Raw genomic sequence first — 26,425 nt, 5'->3', positions numbered from 1 at the left:
CACCCACTAACATCCACCAGCCCTAATCCTCACCCACTAACATCTACTGGCCCTAATCCTCACCCACTAACATCCACCAGCCCTAATCCTCACCTTCTAACATCTACCGGCCTTAAAGCAAAACTGTCACGAATTTGTACCGCTATAAACTAATCACAGGGTAAAAAAGTTCTTTAGAATTACTCCCCAGGTATACCATTTTACTGCTTTCTAGCAGCTTTTGTCAGGCTAAAAAATGCTTTATAAGACAGCCAGCAACAGTCGGATAGCCATAGCCACGCCTATCTCCTGTATGTCATCGCTAGGACCTCTGTGTGATTGGTCCCAGCACTTAGGCCCCTTTATTATCCTTATCTGTGGCGGTGAACATACAAATGTATAAGTAAAACAAGTGCCCATTCTCCTATTAGGTTACAGTGCCGTCACAGAGGGTTAGTTTGCATAGCAAGCGGCAGAGCATTACGCTGTGCACTGGGACAGAGAGCAAGCCATTGGTATGAAAACTACCTGCCTGCAGCGCCAGTGATGTACTGGGGCCATCAGGAGAGAGCGCTTGCGGCTAGTTTTCATAGCAAGCGCTCCCGGCCCCTGTGCACAGCGTAATGCTCTGCCGCTTGCTATGCAAACTAACCCCCTGTGACGGCACTGTAACCTAATAGGAGAACTGGCACTGTAAACTGATAGAAGAACGGGCACTTGTTTTACTTATACATTTGTATGTTCGCCACCACACATAAGCATAATAAAGGGGCCTATGTGCTGGGACCAATCACACAGCGGTCCTAGCAATGACATACAGGAGATAGGCGTGGCTATGGCTCTCCGACTGTTGCTGGCTGTCTTATAAAGCATTTTTTAGCCTGATAAAAGCTGCTAGAAAGCAGTAAAAGGTATACCTGGAGAGTAATTCTAAAGAACTTTGTTACCCTGCGATTGGTTTATAGGGGTACAAATTTGTGACAGTTGCACTTTAATAATCACCCGCTAACATCTCCCGGCCCTAATCCTCACCTGCTAACATCCACCAGCCTAACCCTCACCCAATAACATCTACCACACTAAATCCTCACCAACTAATCCTAATCTGTACCAACTAACATCCACCAGCCCTAATCCTCACCCACTAACATCCACCAGACCAAATCCTCACCAACTAATCCTAATCCTTACCCAATAACATCCACCAGCCCCATTCCTCATGCACTAACATCATCTACCTGCCCTAATCCTCACCCACTAACATACACCGGCCCTGATCCTCACCGGCTAACATCCACCGGCCCTAATCCTCACCCACTAACATCCACCAGCCCTAATCCTCACCAACTAACGTCTACCAGGCCTAATCCCCACCAACTAATCCTAATCTGTACCCACTAACATTCACCAGCCCTAATATTCACTCACTAACAAATCCACACCAACTAATCCTAATCCGTACCCACTAACATCCACCAGCCCTAATCTTTACCCACTAACACTCACCTACCCTAATCCTCACCCACTAACATCCACCAGACCTAATCTTCACTCACTAATACTAATCCTCACCCACTAAAATCCACCATCCCAAATCTTCACCCACTAACATCTACCAGGCCTAATCCTCACCCACTAACATTCACCAGCCCTAATCCTCACCCACTAACATCCACCAGCCCTAATCCTCACCCACAAACATCTATCGGCCCTAATCCTCACCCACTAACATCTATCGGCCCTAATCCTCACCCGCTAACATCCACCAGCCCTAATCCTCACCCATTTGCATTTACCAGCCCTAATCCTCACCCACTAACATCTACCAGCCCTAATCCTCACCCACTAACATCTATCGGCCCTAAGCCTCAGCCGCTAACATCCACCAGCCCTAATTCTCACCCACTAACATCCACCAGCCCAAATCTTCACCCACTAACACCCACCAGTCCTAATATTTTCCCACTAACATCCACCAGACCTAATCCTTACCCACTAACATCCACCAGCCCTAATCCTCACTCACATACATCCACTAGTCTAATCTTCACCCACTAACATTCACCAATCCTAATCTTCACCAATTAACACCCACCAGCCCTAATCCTCACCCACTAACATCCACCAGTCCTAATCTTCACCCACTAACATCTAACAGACCATATCCTCACCAACTAATCCTAATCCGTACCCACTAACATCCACCACCCCCAATCCTCAAGCACTAACATCTACCGGCCCTAATCCTCACCCACTAACATCCACTGGTCCTAATCCTCACCCACTAACATCTACGAGCCCTAATCCTCACCCATTAGTTAGTACCCACCAGCCCTAATCCTCACCCACTAACACCCACCAGCCCTAATCCTCACCCACTAACATCTACTGGCCCTAATGCTCACCCACTAACATCCACCAGCCCTAATCCTCACCTTCTAACATCTACCGGCTTTAAAGCGAAACTGTCACGAATTTGTACCCCTATAAACTAATCACAGGGTAACAATGTTCTTTAGAATTACTCCCCAGGTATACCATTTTACTGCTTTCTAGCAGCTTTTATCAGGCTAAAAAATGCTTTATAAGACAGCCAGCAACAGTCGGATAGCCATAGCCACGCCTATCTCCTGTATGTCATCGCTAGGACCTCTGTGTGATTGGTCCCAGCACTTAGGCCCCTTTATTATCCTTATCTGTGGCGGTGAACATACAAATGTATAAGTAAAACAAGTGCCCATTCTCCTATTAGGTTACAGTGCCGTCACAGAGGGTTAGTTTGCATAGCAAGCGGCAGAGCATTACGCTGTGCACTGGGACAGAGAGCGAGCGATTGGTATGAAAACTACCTGCCTGCAGCACCAGTGATGTACTGGGGCCATCAGGAGAGAGCGCTTGCGGCTAGTTTTCATAGCAAGCGCTCCCGGCCCCTGTGCACAGCGTAATGCTCTGCCGCTTGCTATGCAAACTAACCCCCTGTGACGGCACTGTAACCTAATAGGAGAACTGGCACTGTAAACTGATAGAAGAACGGGCACTTGTTTTACTTATACATTTGTATGTTCGCCACCACAGATGAGCATAATAAAGGGGCCTATGTGCTGGGACCAATCACATAGGGGTCCTAGCAATGACATACAGGAGATAGGCGTGGCTATGGCTATCCGACTGTTGCTGGCTGTCTTATAAAGCATTTTTTAGCCTGATAAAAGCTGCTAGAAAGCAGTAAAAGGTATACCTGGAGAGTAATTCTAAAGAACTTTGTTACCCTGCGATTAGTTTATGGGGGTACAAATTTGTGACAGTTGCACTTTAATAATCACCCGCTAACATCCCCCGGCCCATATCCTCACCTGCTAACATCCACCAGCCTAACCCTCACCCAGTAACATCTACCACACTAAATCCTCACCAACTAATCCTAATCCGTACCAACTAACATCCACCAGACCAAATCCTCACCAACTAATCCTAATCCTTACCCAATAACATCCACCAGCCCCAATCCTCATGCACTAACATCATCTACCTGCCCTAATCCTCACCCACTAACATACACCGGCCCTGATCCTCACCGGCTAACATCCACTGGCCCTAATCCTCACCCACTAACATCTACCAGACCTAATCCTCACCCAATAACATCTATCGGCCCTAATTCTCACCCACTAACATTCACCAGCCCTAATCTTCACCCACTAACATCTACCGGCCCTAATCCTCACCCGCTAACATCCACCAGCCCTAATCCTCACCCACTAACATCCACCAGCCCTAATCTTCACCCACTAACACCCAGCAACCCTAATCCTCACCCACTAACATCCACCAGCCCTAATCTTCACCCACTAACATCTACCAGACCAAATCCTTGCCAACTAATCCTAATCTGTACCCACTGACATCCACCAGCCCTAATCCTCATGCACTAACATCTACCGGCCCTAATCCTCACCCACTAACATCCACCAGACCAAATCCTCACAAACTAATCCTAATCCGTACCCACTAACATCCACCAGCATGTACTGGCTCTAATCCTCACCCACTAACATCCAGCGGCCCTAATCCTCACCTGCTAACATCTACCAGCCCTAATCCTCACCCACTAAGATCTGTCGGCCCTAATCCTCACCCGCTAACATCCACCAGCCCTAATTCTCACCCACTAACATCCACCAGCCCTAATTCTCACCCACTAACATCCACCAGCCCTAATCCTCACCCCTAACATCCACCAGCCCGAATCTTCACCCACTAACACCCACCAGTCCTAATGTTTACCTATTAACATCCACCAGACCTAATCCTCACCCACTAACATCCATCAACCCTAACCCTCACTCACTAAAATCCACCAGTCCTAATCTTCACCCACTAACATCCACCAGCACTAACCTTCACCCACTAACATCCACCAGCCTTAATCCTCACCCACTAACATCCACCAGACCAAATCCTCACCAACTAATCCTAATCTTTACCCACTAACATCCACCATCCCCATTCCTCACGCGCTAACATCTACCAGCCCTAATCCTCACCCACTAACATCCACGGGCCCTTATCCTCACCCTCTAACATCTACCAGCCCTAATCCTCACCCACTAACATCTTTCGCCCCTAATCCTCACCCTCTAACATCCACCAGCCCTAATTCTCACCCACTAACAACCACCAGCGCTAATCTTCACCCACTAACATCCGCCAGCCTGAAACTTCACCCACCAGTCCTAATCTTTACCCACTAACATCCACCAGACCTAATCATCAACCACTAACATCAACCAGCCCTAATCTTCAGTCAATAATATCCACCAGTCCTAATCTTCACCCACTAACACCCACCAGCTCTAATCCTAACCCACTAACATCCACCAGCCCTAATATTTACTCACTTACATCTACCAGACCAAATCCTCACCAACTAATCCTAATCCGTACCCACTAACATCCACCAGCCCCAATCCTCACGCACTAACATCTACCGGCCCTAATCCTCACCCACTAATATCCACCGGCCCTAATCCTCACCCGCTAACATCCACCGGCCCTAATCCTCACCCACTAACATCTATCAGCCCTAATCATCACCCATTAATACCCACCAGCCCTAATTCTCACCCACTAACATCCACCAGCCCTAATCTTTACCCACTAACACCTACCAGACCAAATCCTCACCAACTAATCCTAATCCGTACCCACTAACATCCACCAGCCCCAATCCTCACGCACTAACATCTACCGGCCCTAATCCTCACCCACTAACATCTATCGGCCCTAATTCTCACCCGCTAACATCCACCAGCCCTAATCCTCACCCACTAACATCCACCAGCCCTAATCTTCACCCACTAACACCCAGCAGCCCTAATCCTCACCCACTAACATCCACCAGCCCTAATCTTCACCCACTAACATCTACCAGACCAAATCCTTGCCAACTAATCCTAATCTGTACCCTCTGACATCCACCAGCCCTAATCCTCATGCACTAACATCTACCGGCCCTAATCCTCACCCACTAACATCCACCAGACCAAATCCTCACAAACTAATCCTAATCCGTACCCACTAACATCCACCAGCATGTACTGGCTCTAATCCTCACCCACTAACATCCAGCGGCCCTAATCCTCACCTGCTAACATCCAGCGGCCCTAATCCTCACCCATTAACATCTACCAGCCCTAATCCTCACCCACTAAGATCTGTCGGCCCTAATCCTCTCCCGCTAACATCCACCAGCCCTAATTCTCACCCACTAACATCCACCAGCCCTAATTCTCACCCACTAACATCCACCAGCCCTAATCCTCACCCCTAACATCCACCAGTCCGAATCTTCACCCACTAACACCCACCAGTCCTAATGTTTACCTATTAACATCCACCAGACCTAATCCTCACCCACTAACATCCATCAACCCTAACCCTCACTCACTAAAATCCACCAGTCCTAATCTTCACCCACTAACATCCACCAGCACTAACCTTCACCCACTAACATCCACCAGCCTTAATCCTCACCCACTAACATCCACCAGACCAAATCCTCACCAACTAATCCTAATCTTTACCCACTAACATCCACCATCCCCATTCCTCACGCGCTAACATCTACCAGCCCTAATCCTCACCCACTAACATCCACGGGCCCTTATCCTCACCCTCTAACATCTACCAGCCCTAATCCTCACCCACTAACATCTTTCGCCCCTAATCCTCACCCTCTAACATCCACCAGCCCTAATTCTCACCCACTAACAACCACCAGCGCTAATCTTCACCCACTAACATCCGCCAGCCTGAAACTTCACCCACCAGTCCTAATCTTTACCCACTAACATCCACCAGACCTAATCATCAACCACTAACATCAACCAGCCCTAATCTTCAGTCAATAATATCCACCAGTCCTAATCTTCACCCACTAACACCCACCAGCTCTAATCCTAACCCACTAACATCCACCAGCCCTAATATTTACTAATTTACATCTACCAGACCAAATCCTCACCAACTAATCCTAATCCGTACCCACTAACATCCACCAGCCCCAATCCTCACGCACTAACATCTACCGGCCCTAATCCTCACCCACTAATATCCACCGGCCCTAATCCTCACCCGCTAACATCCACCGGCCCTAATCCTCACGCACTAACATCTACCGGCCCTAATCTTCACCCACTAACACCCAGCAACCCTAATCCTCACCCACTAACATCCACCAGCCCTAATCTTCACCCACTAACATCTACCAGACCAAATCCTTGCCAACTAATCCTAATCTGTACCCACTGACATCCACCAGCCCTAATCCTCATGCACTAACATCTACCGGCCCTAATCCTCACCCACTAACATCCACCAGACCAAATCCTCACAAACTAATCCTAATCCGTACCCACTAACATCCACCAGCATGTACTGGCTCTAATCCTCACCCACTAACATCCAGCGGCCCTAATCCTCACCTGCTAACATCCAGCGGCCCTAATCCTCACCCATTAACATCTACCAGCCCTAATCCTCACCCACTAAGATCTGTCGGCCCTAATCCTCTCCCGCTAACATCCACCAGCCCTAATTCTCACCCACTAACATCCACCAGCCCTAATTCTCACCCACTAACATCCACCAGCCCTAATCCTCACCCCTGACATCCACCAGCCCGAATCTTCACCCACTAACACCCACCAGTCCTAATGTTTACCTATTAACATCCACCAGACCTAATCCTCACCCACTAACATCCATCAACCCTAACCCTCACTCACTAAAATCCACCAGTCCTAATCTTCACCCACTAACATCCACCAGCACTAACCTTCACCCACTAACATCCACCAGCCTTAATCCTCACCCACTAACATCCACCAGACCAAATCCTCACCAACTAATCCTAATCTTTACCCACTAACATCCACCATCCCCATTCCTCACGCGCTAACATCTACCAGCCCTAATCCTCACCCACTAACATCCACGGGCCCTTATCCTCACCCTCTAACATCTACCAGCCCTAATCCTCACCCACTAACATCTTTCGCCCCTAATCCTCACCCTCTAACATCCACCAGCCCTAATTCTCACCCACTAACAACCACCAGCGCTAATCTTCACCCACTAACATCCGCCAGCCTGAAACTTCACCCACCAGTCCTAATCTTTACCCACTAACATCCACCAGACCTAATCATCAACCACTAACATCAACCAGCCCTAATCTTCAGTCAATAATATCCACCAGTCCTAATCTTCACCCACTAACACCCACCAGCTCTAATCCTAACCCACTAACATCCACCAGCCCTAATATTTACTCACTTACATCTACCAGACCAAATCCTCACCAACTAATCCTAATCCGTACCCACTAACATCCACCAGCCCCAATCCTCACGCACTAACATCTACCGGCCCTAATCCTCACCCACTAATATCCACCGTCCCTAATCCTCACCCGCTAACATCCACCGGCCCTAATCCTCACCCACTAACATCTATCAGCCCTAATCATCACCCATTAATACCCACCAGCCCTAATTCTCACCCACTAACATCCACCAGCCCTAATCTTTACCCACTAACATCTACCAGACCAAATCCTCACCAACTAATCCTAATCCGTACCCACTAACATCCACCAGCCCCAATCCTCACGCACTAACATCTACCGGCCCTAATCCTCACCCACTAACATCTATCGGCCCTAATTCTCACCCGCTAACATCCACCAGCCCTAATCCTCACCCACTAACATCCACCAGCCCTAATCTTCACCCACTAACACCCAGCAGCCCTAATCCTCACCCACTAACATCCACCAGCCCTAATCTTCACCCACTAACATCTACCAGACCAAATCCTTGCCAACTAATCCTAATCTGTACCCACTGACATCCACCAGCCCTAATCCTCATGCACTAACATCTACCGGCCCTAATCCTCACCCACTAACATCCACCAGACCAAATCCTCACAAACTAATCCTAATCCGTACCCACTAACATCCACCAGCATGTACTGGCTCTAATCCTCACCCACTAACATCCAGCGGCCCTAATCCTCACCTGCTAACATCCAGCGGCCCTAATCCTCACCCATTAACATCTACCAGCCCTAATCCTCACCCACTAAGATCTGTCGGCCCTAATCCTCACCCGCTAACATCCACCAGCCCTAATTCTCACCCACTAACATCCACCAGCCCTAATTCTCACCCACTAACATCCACCAGCCCTAATCCTCACCCCTAACATCCACCAGCCCGAATCTTCACCCACTAACACCCACCAGTCCTAATGTTTACCTATTAACATCCACCAGACCTAATCCTCACCCACTAACATCCATCAACCCTAACCCTCAGTCACTAAAATCCACCAGTCCTAATCTTCACCCACTAACATCCACCAGCACTAACCTTCACCCACTAACATCTAGCAGACCAAATCCTCACCAACTAATCCTACTACGTACCTACCAACATCCACAGCCCTAATCCTCACGCACTAACATCTACCGTCCCTAATCCTAACCCACTAACATCCACCAGCCTTAATCCTCACCCTCTAACATCCACCAGACCAAATCCTCACCAACTAATCCTAATCTTTACCCACTAACATCCACCATCCCCAATCCTCACGCGCTAACATCTACCAGCCCTAATCCTCACCCACTAACATCTTTTGCCCCTAATCCTCACCCAGTAACATCCACCGGCCCTAATCCTCATCCGCTAACATCCACTGGCCCTAATTCTCACCCACTAACATCTATCAGCCTTAATCCTCACCCAGTAATACCCACCAGCCCTAATCCTCACCCACTAACACCCACCAGCCCTAATCCTCACCCACTAACACCCACCAGCCCTAATCCTCACCCACTAACATCTACCTGCCTTAATCCTCACCCACTGACATCCACCGGCCCTAATCCTCACCCACTAACATCTACCTGCCTTAATCCTCACCCACTAACATCCACCAGCCCTAATCCTCACCCGCTAACATCCACCGGCCCTAATCCTCACCTACTAACATCTACCTGCCTTAATCCTCACCCACTAACATCCTCCGGCCCTAATCCTCACCCGCTAACATCCACTGGCCCTAATCCTCACCCGCTAACATCCACTGGCCTAATCGTCACCCACTAACATCTACCGGCCCTAATCCTCACCCAATAACATCCACTGACCCTAATCCTCACCCACTAAAATCTACCAGCTCTAATCCTCACCCAATAACATCCACCGACCCTAATCCTCACACGTTAACATCCACTGGCCCTAATCCTCACCCACAATCATCTACCTGCCCTAATCCTCACCCACTAACATACACCGGCCCTGATCCTCACCGGCTAACATTCACTGGCCCTAATCCTCACCCACTAACATCTACCAGCCCTAATCCTCACCCACTAACATCTATCGGCCCTAATTCTCACCCACTAACATTCACCAGCCCTAATCTTCACCCACTAACATCTACCGGCCCTAATCCTCACCCACTAACATCTATCGGCCCTAATCCTCACCCGCTAACATCCACCAGCCCTAATCCTCACCCACTAACATCCACCAGCCCTAATCTTCACCCACTAACACCCAGCAGCCCTAATCCTCACCCACTAACATCCATCAGCCCTAATTCTCACACACTAACATCTGTGAACCCTAATCATCACCCATTAATACCCACCAGCCCTAATCCTCACCCACTAACACCCACCAGCCCTAATCCTCACCCACTAACATCTACCTGCCTTAATCCTCACCCACTAACATCCACCGGCCCTAATCCTCACCCACTAACATCTACCTGCCTTAATCCTCACCCACTAACATCCACCGGCCCTAATCCTCACCCGCTAACATCCACCAGCTCTAATCCTCACCCTCTAACATCAACTGGCCCAATCCTCACCCACTAACATCTACCTGCCTTAATTCTCACCCAATAACATCCTCTAGCCCTAATCCTCACCCGCTAACATCCACCGGCCCTAATCCTCACCCACTAACATCTACCTGCCTTAATCCTCACCCACTAGCATCCTCCGGCCCTAATCCTCACCAGCTAACATCCACTGGCCCTAATTGTCACCCGCTAACATCCACTGGCCTAATCGTCACCTACTAACATCTACCGGCCCTAATCCTCACCCAACAACATCCACCGACCCTAATCCTCACCCACTAAAATCTCCCAGCTCTAATCCTCACCCAATAACATCCACCGACCCTAATCCTCACACGCTAACATCCACTGGCCCTAATCCTCACCCACCATCATCTACCTGCCCTAATCCTCACCCACTAACATACACCGGCCCTGATCCTCACCGGCTAACATCCACTGGCCCTAATCCTCACCCACTAACATCTACCAGCCCTAATCCTCACCCAATAACATCTATCGGCCCTAATTCTCACCCACTAACATTCACCAGCCCTAATCTTCACCCACTAACATCTACCGGCCCTAATCCTCACCGATTAACATCGATCGGCCCTAATCCTCACCCGCTAACATCCACCAGCCCTAATCCTCACCCACTAACATCCACCAGCCCTAATCTTCACCCACTAACACCCAGCAGCCCTAATCCTCACCCACTAACATCTACCAGACCAAATCCTCGCCAACTAATCCTAATCTGTACCCACTAACATCTACCGGCCCTAATCCTCACCCACTAACATCCACCAGACCAAATCCTCACCAACTAATCCTAATCCGTACCCACTAACATCCACCAGCATGTACTGGCTCTAATCCTCACCCACTAACATCCAGCGGCCCTAATCCTCACCTGCTAACATCCAGCGGCCCCAATCCTCCCCATTAACATCTGTCGGCCCTAATCTTCACCCGCTAACATCCACCAGCCCTAATTCTCACCCACTAACATCCACCAGCCCTAATTCTCACCCACTAACATCCACCAGCCCTAATCCTCACCACTAACATCCACCAGCCCTAATCTTCACCACTAACATCCACAGCCCGAATTTTCATCCACTAACACCCACCAGTCCTAATGTTTACCTATTAACATCCACCAGACCTAATCCTCACCCACTAACATCCATCAACCCTAACCCTCAGTCACTAAAATCCACCAGTCCTAATCTTCACCCACTAACATCCACCAGCACTAACCTTCACCCACTAACATCTAGCAGACCAAATCCTCACCAACTAATCCTACTACGTACCTACCAACATCCACAGCCCTAATCCTCACGCACTAACATCTACCGTCCCTAATCCTAACCCACTAACATCCACCAGCCTTAATCCTCACCCACTAACATCCACCAGACCAAATCCTCACCAACTAATCCTAATCTTTACCCACTAACATCCACCATCCCCAATCCTCACGCGCTAACATCTACCAGCCCTAATCCTCACCCACTAACATCTTTTGCCCCTAATCCTCACCCTCTAACATCCACCAGCCCTAATTCTCACCCACTAACAACCACCAGCGCTAATCTTCACCCACTAACATCCACCAGCCTGAAACGTCACCCACCAGTCCTAATCTTTACCCACTAACATTCACCAGACCTAATCCTCACCCACTAACATCAACCAGCCCTAATCTTCACCCAATAATATCCACCAGTCCTAATCTTCACCCACTAACATCCACCAGCTCTAATCCTCACCCACTAACATCCACCAGCCCTAATATTTACTCACTTACATCTACCAGACCAAATCCTCACCAACTAATCCTAATCCGTACCCACTAACATCCACCAGCCCCAATCCTCACGCACTAACATCTACTGGCCCTAATCCTCACCCACTAATATCCACCGGCCCTAATCCTCACCCGCTAACATCCACCAGCCCCAATCCTCACGCACTAACATCTACCGGCCCTAATCCTCACCCACTAATATCCACCGGCCCTAATCCTCACCCGCTAACATCCACCGGCCCTAATCCTCACCCACTAACATCTATCAGCCCTAATCATCACCCATTAATACCCACCAGCCCTAATCCTCACCCACTAACATCCACCAGCCCTAATCTTTACCCACTAACATCTACCAGACCAAATCCTCACCAACTAATCCTAATCCGTACCCACTAACATCCACCAGCCCCAATCCTCACGCACTAACATCTACCCGCCCTAATCCTAACCCACTAACATTCACCAGCCCTAATCCTCATCCGCTAACATCCACCGGCCCTAGTTCTCACCCACTAACATCTATCAGACCTAATCCTCACCCATTAATACCCACCAGCCCTAATCCTCATCCACTAACACCCACCAGCACTAATCCTCACCCACTAACATCCACCTGCCCTAATCCTCATCCACTAACACCCACCAGCACTAATCCTCAAGCACTAACATCCACCGGCCCTAATCCTCATCCACCAGCCCTATATATCTAGCCACCCCAGCGCATTTATAAAGATATAACCCCCCGCCAGCGCAAACATATATACCCCGCAGTATATATATATGTGTGACCCCCGCCAGCGCATTTATAACATAACCCCGCCTGCGCCTTTATAATGCTATACCCCCGCCAGCGCAATTATCAATATATACCCCCGCCAGCGCATTTATAATGTATCCCCCGCCTGCGCCTTTATAATGTAACCCCCGCCTGCGCCTTTATAATTATATACCCCCCGCCAGCGCAATTATCAATATATACCCCCCGCCAGTGCATTTATGTGACCCCCCGCCAGTGCATTTATGTGACCCCCCGCTGGCGCATATGTCATTACTGCAGCTGTGGGGACCAGATATATAGTATTATATGCCTCCTATGATTTAATGAGCACTTTATAAACTGAACCTTTTTCTTTTCCTTATTGCGGGCCTATGTTTACATTTGGGCTAATGTGCAATTCCCTTTTCTTCTGCTCTGTATACTGTTACATTTATAATTGTCTTTGTGTTAGTATAATTTTTTACAGCCATGATTTATGTATGTATACATTTTGTGGGTATCTATGCTGAGCCCTCGTACATGTGATTCTTGCACTTTACTACCTCCTCTACCCATGTACCCAGACACCTCAGTAGTCTGTCTGCTCCTATTCCCTTTTTAATTTGTTTTATAATTCACTTTCTAATAAAGAATTGACACTGCTTATAATTCGGTTCTCGGTGTATGATTGCGATAAAGCAGCATCAATCCCCTGAAAATTCTGTCAGTCTGTCCCTCTGCTTGTGATAATCTTGTATTCCTGTGACCTAGGGGTGATGACCTGCCGGGGTGTGACCCCCTTCCATACTCCTAGGCCTCACCTCCGCTCATCTGGTATTTCTGTTCCGCTTTTCTCTCTTGGTGGAAACTGGGACATGATCTCATCTAGGAAAGAAAGGTGAGAAAAACAGGAAACAGAGGTATAAGAACAATCTGTTGGTAGTCAGCGATAGGCAGAGGTACAGACAAAGGACTTGATCTCCTGGCTGCTTGTTGGATAACATTGATGCATTTATCATGAAAAATAGAATTAAGAGGTGAAAGAAAAGAGATGGAAGGAGAGGAGAGCATGGAGGAGACAGGAGAACAGCTACTATTCTTATATCATACAGGACATTCACATTTCAGGCCTCACATGTAAGATACATTCGTTTTATCTATAGAAAATAATATGGCCATCTACTTCTTCATAACCTACACTGTACAAATGACATTAGATATACACTCTGGCCATGCAGTTTTTGGATATGTAGGAGGAGATTCATCAAAACCGGTGTAGAGGAAAAGTTGACCAGTCACCCATAGGAACCAATCAGATTGCTTCTTCATTTTTGAAAAGGCCTCTAGAAAATGAAAGAAGCGATCTGATTGGTTGCTATGGGCAACTGGTCAACTTTTCCTCAGCACAGGTTTTGATAAATCTCCCCCATAATGCCAGCTCATCAGCTCCTGCAGTGTAATTTTATTCATCCGGGCTCAGCTGCATCGAGACATACTGAGCCCTTTCATTATTGCAGCTGGATCATGTGACCCCCAGTACAGTGCACACTCCGCTGTGTAGACAGAATGCCAGTCTCCACATTCTACTCTGTGTGGTTGACTTCCTCTGAATTACAGGATTACATGATTACCTATCACAACCTCCTAAGATTGCCACCAACCTCCACTGTGCTGTTACACCATGCACAGAGTAATTCTAGAGATCACTTCTTGCTCTATCTAGGAGACCAGTGATGTAGCTGAATCCATACATTGATTAGGTGCAGAGTTATCCACCTTCCCTGACTCTGCCTTTATCTTTCTGCCATGGGCAGATTCTCTACTATGTCCTATGAGATGCAGCTGCACACTACTCTCCCCGACTCCTGGTTAAACAGCAAAGAGGGGAGAAAAGGCTGAAGCTTCATCTCATAGGAATACACCTAGACTCATGGAAAAGCAGTTCTGTGTCACTGATGAATCACTAAGGTCTAAAGCTGGCACAGTGTAATAAGACTCTGCTGCCTCTAATTCTGAAAAGACAGATGCATCAGGCATCGTGTAGGCTGCATTAGGAAAGCTATATCAGAGGGGAAATAGGAATCAAGATGGCAGTAATTCCATGATTGGCATATTAACTAAATGAGGTAAATGTAAGGCACACAAGCACCATAAAAGATAAACAAATGAGTGCTTTTTTATATGGGCACTGTCATTTGAAAAAACTTTTAAAATGTCCTAGCAACATTTCAAAAGTTTTGATTGGCGGGGTTGTGAGTGTTCAGACCTCCACCGATCAGGACGATGAGCGCTCAGTGCATTCTCTCCCAGCCCTGTTTCATGTGATCATTACACACTCATAATGTAAGTCTTTGGAGTATGGCTCGATCATGGGACACAGAGCAGGGAGAGGAACATGTGGCACCACAGACTTCTTCCTGCTCTTTCTCCTGATCGGCGAAGGTCTGACCATTCAGAGCCCCACCATTGAAAACTTTTGACATCTCAAACATTTTTTAAGTGACAGGTACTCTTTAAATAAAAAACAAGATTTGGAATAGTTTTGGTTACTATGGGTAGAATTGACACATGACTTACATTAGGTCAGATTCATTAGGTACTGCACTGAGGTCAGGGGTCGGAGGAGGCCTCACTAGGGGCAAGAAAGGGCCACTCCTGCCGCCAGAGCACTCACTTACCCCCATACTTTCTATACATCATAAAGAAAAATGCAACAGGTTTACAATAGAAGTCTACTTTCTGTTACTTCAATTTCCAGTACTATGAATGAGTACAATTTTGCTTCTATCAGTAAGGTGCTGTTGTGGAGTTAAATTCAGACTTGTGGTCAGATAAAGTGGTAGCATTAACCCTAAGCAGCGATCATAGTGTATAAACCAAAGTGCTGATACACACAGTGCAAGATGGTAATGAAGGGCAGTGTCCACTCCAGTGGGTTTTCTTATGGTAATTTGTGTCTGTATAAATAATGGTGGAGATTTACCAAACCTTGTGCAGTGGGGTAATTGCCCATAGCAACCTTTCCATTTTCAGCTTATATTTTAATGAAGACCTTTGAAAATGAAAGCTAAAATATGGTTACTATGGGCAGTGGTGCACATACACAGTGGAGGCACTGATGATGTCATTCATCGGCATATGCACTATAGAAGGGAAAAGAACACAGCCAGCTTGCGCTGTGAAGGAGACTGCAGCATAGGACATGATGAGTTAAGCATAAGCTTTTTTTTTTTTTTATTCATCCTGGTATGTTGGGGATTCTGCGGCTGGCTACATAGCTACCTGCCTGGCTACCTAACCTTCATAGCTACCTACCTGGTTACCAACCTACATAGCTACCTAACCTTCATAGCTACCTACTTGGCTACCAACCTTTATTGCTAGTTACCTGGCTACCAACCTGCATAGCTATCTACCTGGCTACCATCCTGCATACCTACCTACCTGTCTACCTAACCAACATAGGAACCTACCTGGCTACCTACCCACATGGCTAACTACCTGGTTACCAACCTACCTGTCAGGCCCAAGGCCTGATTATGGAAACATATACGTGTATTATAATTATAACTGTGTGATGTATTATCCAAGACATGGGTGAGGGGTCATTCAGACGGTGTATCCTTTTTGTGTATTGCATTTTATTGGGGGTCTGGCTGTTTGTTTGTATCTCCTTTGAAGTCAAAGGCCCTCTTGAAGCAGCAGGATGTAAGGGCACTCTGGTCCCATCATATAATCAACCAGATAAGAGGGCCAGGAACAGAGATGCCCCCTGGTGGGATCAGAGGGGAGGGGGGGATGGAGTCCCTCCAAAAAGGCAGATATATAATACTTAACAATGCTAGACTCAGGTGTTCAAGGCTGTGTCCAAAAGCTGACAAGAGCTGGACTCTCACTCACAAAGGACGGCTATACCATCATGCTGTAAGAACTTCATCTTTGTTTTCTGAACTTGTCTTGCAAAACTCTTTTATATATTTTTGTACCTGTGTGTCATTTGTTCCTGTATTTTTATATACATAGCACTGTGATACCTTTTATCAGATTAAATGTTTAATTAATCAGCTCTGGTCTTTGATCTCTAAATATATGAGCTCACCTTTTCTGAAGGAGGCTCTGGTAAAACACGTTTATCTAAGGGTTAATTTGGTGACTTGCTGGGACTAGTAGTGTATACCCAGAGGTCTGGTGGCCTTAACCCTTGCACCATCACAGTCTCTCTAATGTCTTGGCTGGACTGATAGGGTGTGATCTTGACACTACCTACATAGCTACCTACATGGCTATATACTTAGTTACATATCTACTTATTTATCTACCTGGATACCTACCTACCCAGTTAGCTACATACCTACTTACCTGCAAATCTAGCTACCTACCTGGTTACCTGCCAACATATTTACCTACTTGAGGGGAAGGAAAGGATCGATCTACCTACCTAAGGATGCATTTACCTGTCTGTCGATATGCCTTCCTTTAACTGCTGTGGGACATACTTACCTGCATACTGTGGGGGTTGATATACCTAAATGGGAGACTGTTCTACCCACTTTTACTGTGCAGGACACCAAGAGGGGATTATTACAGTTTGGAGGCATATAGATGGGGAGATTGTGTAGAGGAGGGGAGGGCACTGGAAAAATGTGGATTCTAAAATTTTTGTCCTGCAGATGCTGAAGAGATGACGTTTTGGCTGGAAGAAGCCGCCATGGAGGTCTGAGCCGGATGCAGAAAAAAAGGAGGACAATGCAGTTCAAAAAAGATGTCAATTGTGAGTCACCTAATTTAACTGTATGGTAAAGGGAGGGGGGTGTTGGGTTTGAAGGCTGCCGATACAGCACCTCGCAAGGGGCACTACGTATGCCTCTGACTATGGGCAACTGCTTCATTGTTCATAGAAACCTGAAATGTATCGGCAGATCAGCATTCCTCCCATTTAGTCTCTCCTGTATTCTGAATAGTCCCTGTCCCTTTCTTATAGGAAGGATAACCTTATGCCTATCACTATCTTATATGAAAGATAACCTTATGCCTATCCCTATCTTATATGAAGGATAGCCTTATGCCTGTCCCTATCTTATATAAAGGATAGCCTTATGCTTATCCAATGCATGCTTAAACTTCTTCATTTGCAGCTTCCACTTCTACAGAAAGGCTATTCCATGCATCCACTACTCTCTCAATCATGTAATACTTCCTGATATTACTCTTTACCGCTCTACGCTAAGACCTCTTTTTATATACCCATGAGCACTTCCCTCTACTGCTAATACCTCGCCCTGTACAACCATGAGCACTTCTTTCTACTGTTAATTCCTCTCATTATACATCCATAAGCACCTGCCTCTACTGGTAATACCTCTCCCTATACACTCATGAGCATTTTTCCCTACTGTTAATACCTTTCCCTCTACTGCTACTACCTCTCCCTATACACCCATGAGCCCTTCCCTCTACTGCTAATAACTCTCCCTATACACCCATGAACACTTCCCTCTACTGCTAATATCTCTCCCTATACACCCATGAGCCCTTCCCCCTACTGATAATAACTCTTCCTATACACCCATAAGCACTTCCCTCCACTGCTAATACCACTCCCTATACACCAATAAGCACCTCCTTTTACTGCTAAAAAGAAGAATGAAGCGGCACTCCAAAGGATTAAATCCAAAACTGGTGTTTTATTCACCCATCAGTACAAGATGCATCTTGTACTGATGGGTGAATAAAACACTGGTTTTTGGATTGAATCCTTTGGAGTGCCGCTTCATTCTTCTTTTTTGCTGTCTGGATTTTGGGACATGGAGTCGAGTCTCCTAGAGCCGAGCACCCACTGGGACTACAAGTCCTTAACAGTGCCTTACCTCTCTCATTTGTTGTCCCTCTACTGCAAATACCACTCTATACCTACCTATACACCAAGCATTCAGCTAGCATTTCCTGTTGCTCTATTACATTGTCTATCTACCTTTATGTCATCTGAGATGATTATCCCTAAATCCCTTTCCTCATACTACAGTTCCTCTGGCAAGTTTTAAAGTGAGTTCTCACCAGTGCTCTGTACATTGGCGTGGGCACTTTCCTCTACTACTAATACCTCTCCCTTTACACCCATGAGCATTTCCCCCTACTGCTAATACCTCTCCCTATATACTCAAGAGCACCTCCCTCTACTGCTAATACCGCTGCCTATACACCAAGCATTCTGCTAGCATTTCCTGCTGCTCTATTACAATGTCTGCCTACCTTTATGTCCTTTGAGTTGATTACCCCTAAATCCTATTCCTCAGATGCTACTACAAGTTTTAAATCTCCCCTTTTTTTTTTTTTTTTTAGCTCTGGGGAAACCCTTGTCCATATTTTACTAAAGCAAAATAACTGGCAAAACAATCAGCAAAAAGCAAATGTAGACCTACTTTATAAGTCAGGTATATATGCAAAGATGTGAAATGCCTTACCCAACTATGATTAGGAAGCAGAAATTAGCTGTTCTGTCACCACCTACAGTAAGGTGGATCATGAGGAATCTCACACATCCACCAGGAAAATGATTGCTCTATTGGGTAGACCATGAGACATCTAAGACACATCTACTAGGATAATGATAATGATCGAAGACACATTTACCAGCACCCAGAGGAGATAAATTCTGCTGAATGCTCTTATTGACCAAGATGTTTTTCTTACCTGTAATATTAAACTGAGTAGCATTAAGCTCATTGAGTAGACGATCCAGCTCACACAAGCCACCCCCTACACTCGCCGATACTGAGGGGAGGCCACACTTTTTTACTGTGCTGGAAAGACAAGGAAAAACCATGAGGATAGAGACAATAATACTCTTCATAAGACCTGAAGGACAGGAAGCAGCAGACCTGTAAAGATGGCTTCTGTCTGTGGGGTCGTTCTCCAGGTCAGTGCTGGTGAAGGTCAAGGCCTTTTGAGGAAAATGCAGAGAAAATGAAGGACACGTCACTCCGGGTACAGTGGATGCAATATTATCGCATCTCGCCTTAGGATCATAGGGTGGCGGTGGAGGCCGCTGTTCACACCTCTCAGAGCTTTCATCACAATCAGTTAACAAGACTGGACATCGAGGTGGAGATGTGACCTGCAGGTCTGCAAGTAAGGCATCTGAAAGGGGCGAAGGGCTAATAGGTCATTGTGCAGGAGACATCATGGCTCAGACCACTGATATTCACAACAGATTTATTACTACTTACCTAGATCCTCCATCACTTCCAAACACCTCTACAAAACACAGAGCAATGATGATGGCTGACAGAGCCAAAGCCTATGGATGGAAATTGAAAGTGTGAACAAGAGAGAGTTATCACAATAGAGTTCAGGATACTGGAGAGAGAGGCTGTCACTATAAAAATGCAGGACAACAGAGAGAGGCTGTTACTATGAGAGTGCAGGACTATAGAGAGAAAGGCTGTCGCTATGAGAGTGTAGGACTGTGGAGACAAAGCCCGTCACTATGAGAGTGCAGGACAACATAGAGATAAGTGTGTGGTGTGTCTATAGAGAAAGAGGCTGTCACTTTGAGAGTGCAGGACTGTGCAGACAAGGTCTGTCACTATGAGAGTTCAGGACAACATAGAGAGAGGCTGTCACTAGGAGAGTGGCAAACAGAGAGGCTGTCACTAAGAGAGTGCAGGACAACAGAGACAGATGTTGTCGATATGAAAGTGCAGGACAACAGAGAGAAAAGCTGTCACTATGGGAAGACAGGAAAAGAAAGATTTTTTTAAGATGACAAGATCGCAGTATAAGTGAGAAAGAGATGGATGATGAGAGTACATTACATGGGTAGAGTGCAGTATGAGGGAATGATGAGAGTACATAAGATGGGTAGAGTGCAATATGATGAGAGTACATTAGATGGGTAGAGTGCAGTATGAAGGGATGATGAGAATACATAAGATGGGTAGTGTGCAGTATGAAGAGATGATGAGAGTACATAAGATGGGTAGTGTGCAGTATGAAGAGATGATGAGAGTACATAAGATGGGTAGTGTGCAGTATGAGGGAATGGTGAGAGTACATAAGATGAGTAGAGTGTAGTATGAGGGGAAGATGAGAGTACATAGGATGGATAAACTGCAATATAATGAGAGTACATAAGATGGGTAGAGTGCAGTATGAGGGAATGATGAGAGTACATAAGATGGGTAGAGTGCAATATGATGAGATAATGAGAGTACATAAAATGGGTAGGGTGCAGTATGAGGGAATGATGAGAGTACATTAGATGGCTAGAGTGCAGTATGAGGGAATGATGAGACTACATACAATGAGTAGAGTGCAGTATGAGGGGAAGATGAGAGTACATAGGATGGATAGACTGCAATATGATGAGAGTACATTAGATGGATAGAGTGCAGTATGAGGGAATAATGAGAGTACATAAGATGGGTAGAGTGCATTATGAAGGGATGATGAGAGTACATAAGATGGGTAGAGTGCAGTATGAGGGGATAATGTAAGTACATAAGATGGGTAGTGTGCAGTATGAGGAGATGATGAGAGTACTTAGAATGGGTTGAGTGCAGTATTAAGGGATGATGAGAGTACATAGGATGGCTAGACTGCAATATGATGAGAGTACATTAGATGGGTAGAGTGCAGTATGAGGGAATGATGAGAGTGCCTAAGATTGGTAGAGTGCAATATGATGAGAGTACATAATATGGGTAGAGTGCAGTACGAGGGAATGATGAGAGTACATAAGATGGGTAGAGTGGAGTATGAAGGGATGATGAGAGTACATAAGATGGGTAGTGTGCAGTATGAAGAGATGATGAGAGTACATAAGATGGGTAGTGTGCAGTATGAGGGAATGATGAGAGTACATAAGATGGGTAGAGTGGAGTATGAAGGGATGATGAGAGTACATAAGATGGGTAGTGTGCAGTATGAAGAGATGATGAGAGTACATAAGATGGGTAGAGTGCAGTATGAGGGAATGATGAGAGTACATAAGATGGGTAGAGTGGAGTATGAAGGGATGATGAGAGTACATAAGATGGGTAGAGTGCGGTATGAGGAGATAATGAGAGTACATAAGATGGGTAGTGTGCAGTATGAAGGGATGATGAGAGTACATAAGATGGGTAGAGTGCGGTATGAGGAGATGATGAGACTACATAAGATGGGTAGAGTGCAGTATGAGGAGATGATGAGAGTACATAAGATGGGTAGTGTGCAGTATGAAGAGATGATGAGAGTACATAAGATGGGTAGTGTGCAGTATGAAGAGATGATGAGAGTACATAAGATGGGTAGTGTGCAGTATGAAGAGATGATGAGAGTACATAAGATGGGTAGTGTGCAGTATGAGGGAATGATGAGAGTACGTAAGATGAGTAGAGTGTAGTATGAGGGGAAGATGAGAGTACATAGGATGGATAAACTGCAATATAATGAGAGTACATTAGATGGGTAGAGTGCAGTATGAGAGAATAATGAGAGTACATAAGATATGTAGAGTGCAGTATGAATGAATGATGAGAGTACATAGGATGAGTAGAGTGCAGTATGAGGGAATGAGAGTACATAAGATGGGTAGAGTGCAGTATGAGATGATGAGAGTACATAAGATGGGTAGAGTGCAGTATGAGGAGATGATGAGACTACATAAGATGGGTAGAGTGCAGTATGAGGAGATGATGAGAGTACATAAGATGGGTAGAGTGCAGTATGAGGGAATGAGAGTACATAAGATGGGTAGAGTGCAGTATGAAGGGATGATGAGAGTACATAAAATGGGTAGAGTGCAGTATGAAAGGATGATGAGAGTACATAAGATGAGTAGAGTGCATGGAAGAGGTGAAGAAAATGCACGAGGGAGTAAGTGTCACTCAGAGACTGCAGACTAGAAACAAGAAGAGATTCCAGGGAAAGCACAGCTTACAGTCTGACTAGAGAGAATCTTCCATAGAGACAAGAGCATTGTTGGAAAGAGAATTAGACAGCTGCAATAAGAGCAAAGAGACATACTTGGGGTCAGGACTGTGGAGGAGAATGTGAGCGTAAGAGCAGGAATGAGGATGGAGAGAGGACGGGGAGGGTCTCAGTTCTCTTCTTCTCCTTTTATGGGTAACAGAAGTCTCTTCTATGGAGGAGATATAAACATAGAGGAGAGCGTCAGCATGACAGCCATGTGCTCCACTCCCACCATGTCATAGTATAATAGAGTACATACAGAAAATCACCAGAGTCTATGTATTCAGCACATCACTGGTTTATATATATATATATATATATATATATATATATTCATGTATACAGCACATCACCTGGTGTCTATATATATATATATATATATATATATATATATGTATACAGCACATCACCAGTGTCTATATATACAGCACATCACTGGGTATATATATATATATATATATATATATATATAACAACTGAAGGTAGAAGCGGCACTCCAATCTTGATTGAATCAAACTGTGTTTTTATTCACACATCTGTGCAAAACAGTACACAGTTGATATATATATCACATCACTGGTGTCTAGGAAACTGTGATCTGCATTGCAGCAGAAAAAAATTGGTGCGTTCGGGCGCTCTCCTTGTAGTAGCCAGTCCGTCCGATATAGGAGACGAATCGGGTCCAGATGAAGGTGTTATAAGCAAATCGATTTTATTGCACAAAGGATAAATAAAAGAAATAAAAAGTAAAAGGGTCTACGACAAGACCCTTTTACTTTTTATTTATTTTATTTATCCTTTGTGCAATAAAATCGATTTGCTTATAACACCTTCATCTGGACCCGTTTCGTCTCCTATATCGGACAGACTGGCTACTACAAGGAGAGATCCCGAACGCACCAATTTTTTTCTGCTGCAATGCAGATCACAGTTTCCTTCATTTCTGAGACCGCCTAGGATCATTCCAAGTCGGGAAAGGTGACGTGGCAGCACTCCGGGAATTTATACACTACGTTATATGGTGTTGTACCCCTAGTACAACACCCAAAGGTGAGCAGAATTGTCTCCCTCTTCATTCATCCACTGTTGCTAGGAGTAACGGCACATTGTCGCGCTTTCTTCTGTTTCTTCTTTTCCTATAGTTCTCATACATCACTGGTGTCTATATATACGTATACAGCACATCACCAGTGTCTATATATACAGGTCATCACTGGTGTCTATCTATATAGATATAGTAGTTAGGAGTAGCTGTATTAGTCCAGTGATGCAAAAAGCAAAATCATCTGTAGTTGCAGTATCTTGTAATGACCTTTTTTTATTGGACTAACAAGATTTTGTAGAGAAGCTTTCGGGATTCCTCCCTTTATCAAGTAATAAGCACGTTCTATCTCACAAAATATGCAGGGGTTAAAACAACATATGTGGAGAATGGACATTAAGTTGGGCCATAAATTGTATAGCTATAGGAAGATAGATACAGATAAGGATGAGGGGGGGGGGGGGAGAGGTGAGAATGGTGAATATGCTGGACAGAGGAGAAAGGACAATTTTACTACAGGACCATAGGCTGAAGATAAGACTTAGACAGGGGAGGGGGAGCAGGGGTGTAATGGTGTTAGAGCAGGGATAGGGAAGACAGTTTAGCAAAGGTTATAGGAAATTTTGATAATGGGATAAGAAACTTCAATCCACATTAAGTCCTCTGTTCTTGGAGTCATAAAAAAATAAAAAACTATCATTTTGGCTTCAAATGTCTTTCTTTCCTGGGTTTTCTTGAAGTTTCCTTTCAGGATCTTGATTTTGAGGTCCTGTAGGGAGTGACCTGTTTGGGTGAAATGGTGTCCAACTGGGGTGCAATAGTCCTTTTCTCTATGGTTGTTGATGGACGATCTGTGGAGGTTCATCCTTTTATTGAGTGGCTGACTGGTCTCACCATAGAGAAAAGGACTATTGCACCCCAGTGTCTATATAAATGTATACAGCATATCACCGGTGTCTATATATACAGGACATCACCGGTGTCTGTCTGTCTATCTACATGAATATATATATATATATGTGTATACAGCACATCACCGGTGTCTATATATATTAGGGATGTAAGAAAAAATCGATTTGCGCGATTATCGCAATTTTTTGTTCCGCGATACTGAATCGATTTTAAGATTCTGAGAATCGATTTTTTTTATAAATTATTATAATTAACATTTACTGTATTTCACTCACTGAGTCACAGTCCCATTTGTCTGTCTTATTTTTTTTATAACACTTAAACTCCTGACCACTAGTTGGCAGTGTACCTGTTATCAGCTCTGTCCCACTAGCAGGCTGCTACCGCGAGACTACAGACTCAGAACAAACAGGAAGGAGAACATACGCAGTCTACGCACTCACAGGACAACTCTCGCGGGATCTTGTTCTTTCTCAGCTGCGAGTCGCAGCTGATAAAGAACAAGATCCCGCGAGAGTTGTCCTGTGAGTGCGTATGTTCTCCTTCCTGTTTGGTCTGAGTCTGTAGTCTCGCGGTAGCTGCTGCAGAGTGAACGCTGCATCAACATGGCTGGCAATGAAAAAGAGATTCGGGACGCGCCAGGGAGTTATAAGGCGGGCATTTGGACTCATTTTGGATTCTACAATAAACCAGGGAGTAAGGAGTATGACAAGAGCCACGCAGTGTGCAAAATATGTCACGCCAGAATCAAATACTGCGGGAATACGACAAACCTACATGCCCACATGGCCAGGCATCATGGCGACATAGAGGTAAACTTAAAACAAGCAGCTAGTACCACTACCCCCGCTTCTCAGATGACTCTTGACCAAGCTAATACTGTCAAGTTTCCACCAGGCTCGATTCGTGCAACAAGAATAACACAATCTGTGCTCTATTTCATTTGCAAAAACCTGCGCCCTCTTAGTGTGGTGGAGAACGAGGGCTTTCAGATTATGGTGAATGAGATGGAGCCCCGCTACGCCATACCCTCCCGACAACACATCACATACATCGCTTTACCGAAGATGTACAAAGATGTAAAGAAGGTTGTGCTGGAGGAACTGAGTTCTGCCGGGAGAGTGGCTTTGACATGTGATGCTTGGACTTCCAGATGCACTGAGTCGTACGTGACCATAACAGCTCATCACATAACGGGCGAGTGGAAGTTAGTCTCACACGTGCTGCAAACGCGAGCCATATATGACAGCCACACTGGCGAAAACATTGCAGGTTTGCTCCGTGGTGCTCTTGATGAATGGGGCTTGACTGCTAAAGATCCCGTTGTCGTCACAGATAATGCTGCCAATATGGCTGTGGCTGCTAGACTTGCACAGGTTAGCCACATTCAATGTTTTGCTCACAGCCTAAACCTAGCCTCACAGAAAGCACGTAAACTACCATGAGTGGCCAGACTGCTTGGAAGAATTAGGCGTGTCACTGGCTTTTTTAGGCGCAGTGCAATAGCCAGTCACCAGCTAAATCTCAAACAGGACCAA

General features: G+C 45.7%; 1 protein-coding gene across 1 annotated transcript in view; it reads right to left on the bottom strand.

Moving 5' to 3' along the window:
• Positions 1-23,064, bottom strand: part of TGFB1I1 (transforming growth factor beta 1 induced transcript 1) — a 109,595-nt gene extending 86,531 nt beyond the window's left edge. The window contains exons 1-5 of the mRNA XM_056554427.1: positions 22,988-23,064; positions 20,206-20,276; positions 19,858-20,116; positions 19,670-19,779; positions 13,801-13,864 (exon numbers count right to left, since the gene is read on the bottom strand). Coding sequence (XP_056410402.1) covers positions 13,801-13,864; positions 19,670-19,779; positions 19,858-20,116; positions 20,206-20,218 — 446 coding nt within the window. The 5' untranslated portion in view covers positions 20,219-20,276; positions 22,988-23,064. The remainder of the gene's footprint in view (positions 1-13,800; positions 13,865-19,669; positions 19,780-19,857; positions 20,117-20,205; positions 20,277-22,987) is intronic.
• Positions 23,065-26,425: the final 3,361 nt, after the last annotated feature.

The sequence above is a fragment of the Hyla sarda genome, unplaced genomic scaffold (assembly GCF_029499605.1).
Source record: "Hyla sarda isolate aHylSar1 unplaced genomic scaffold, aHylSar1.hap1 scaffold_717, whole genome shotgun sequence".
Taxonomy (NCBI): Eukaryota; Metazoa; Chordata; class Amphibia; order Anura; family Hylidae; genus Hyla; species Hyla sarda.
Note: the sequence above shows the minus strand (reverse complement) of the source record. Positions and strands in the feature narration are given on the sequence as shown.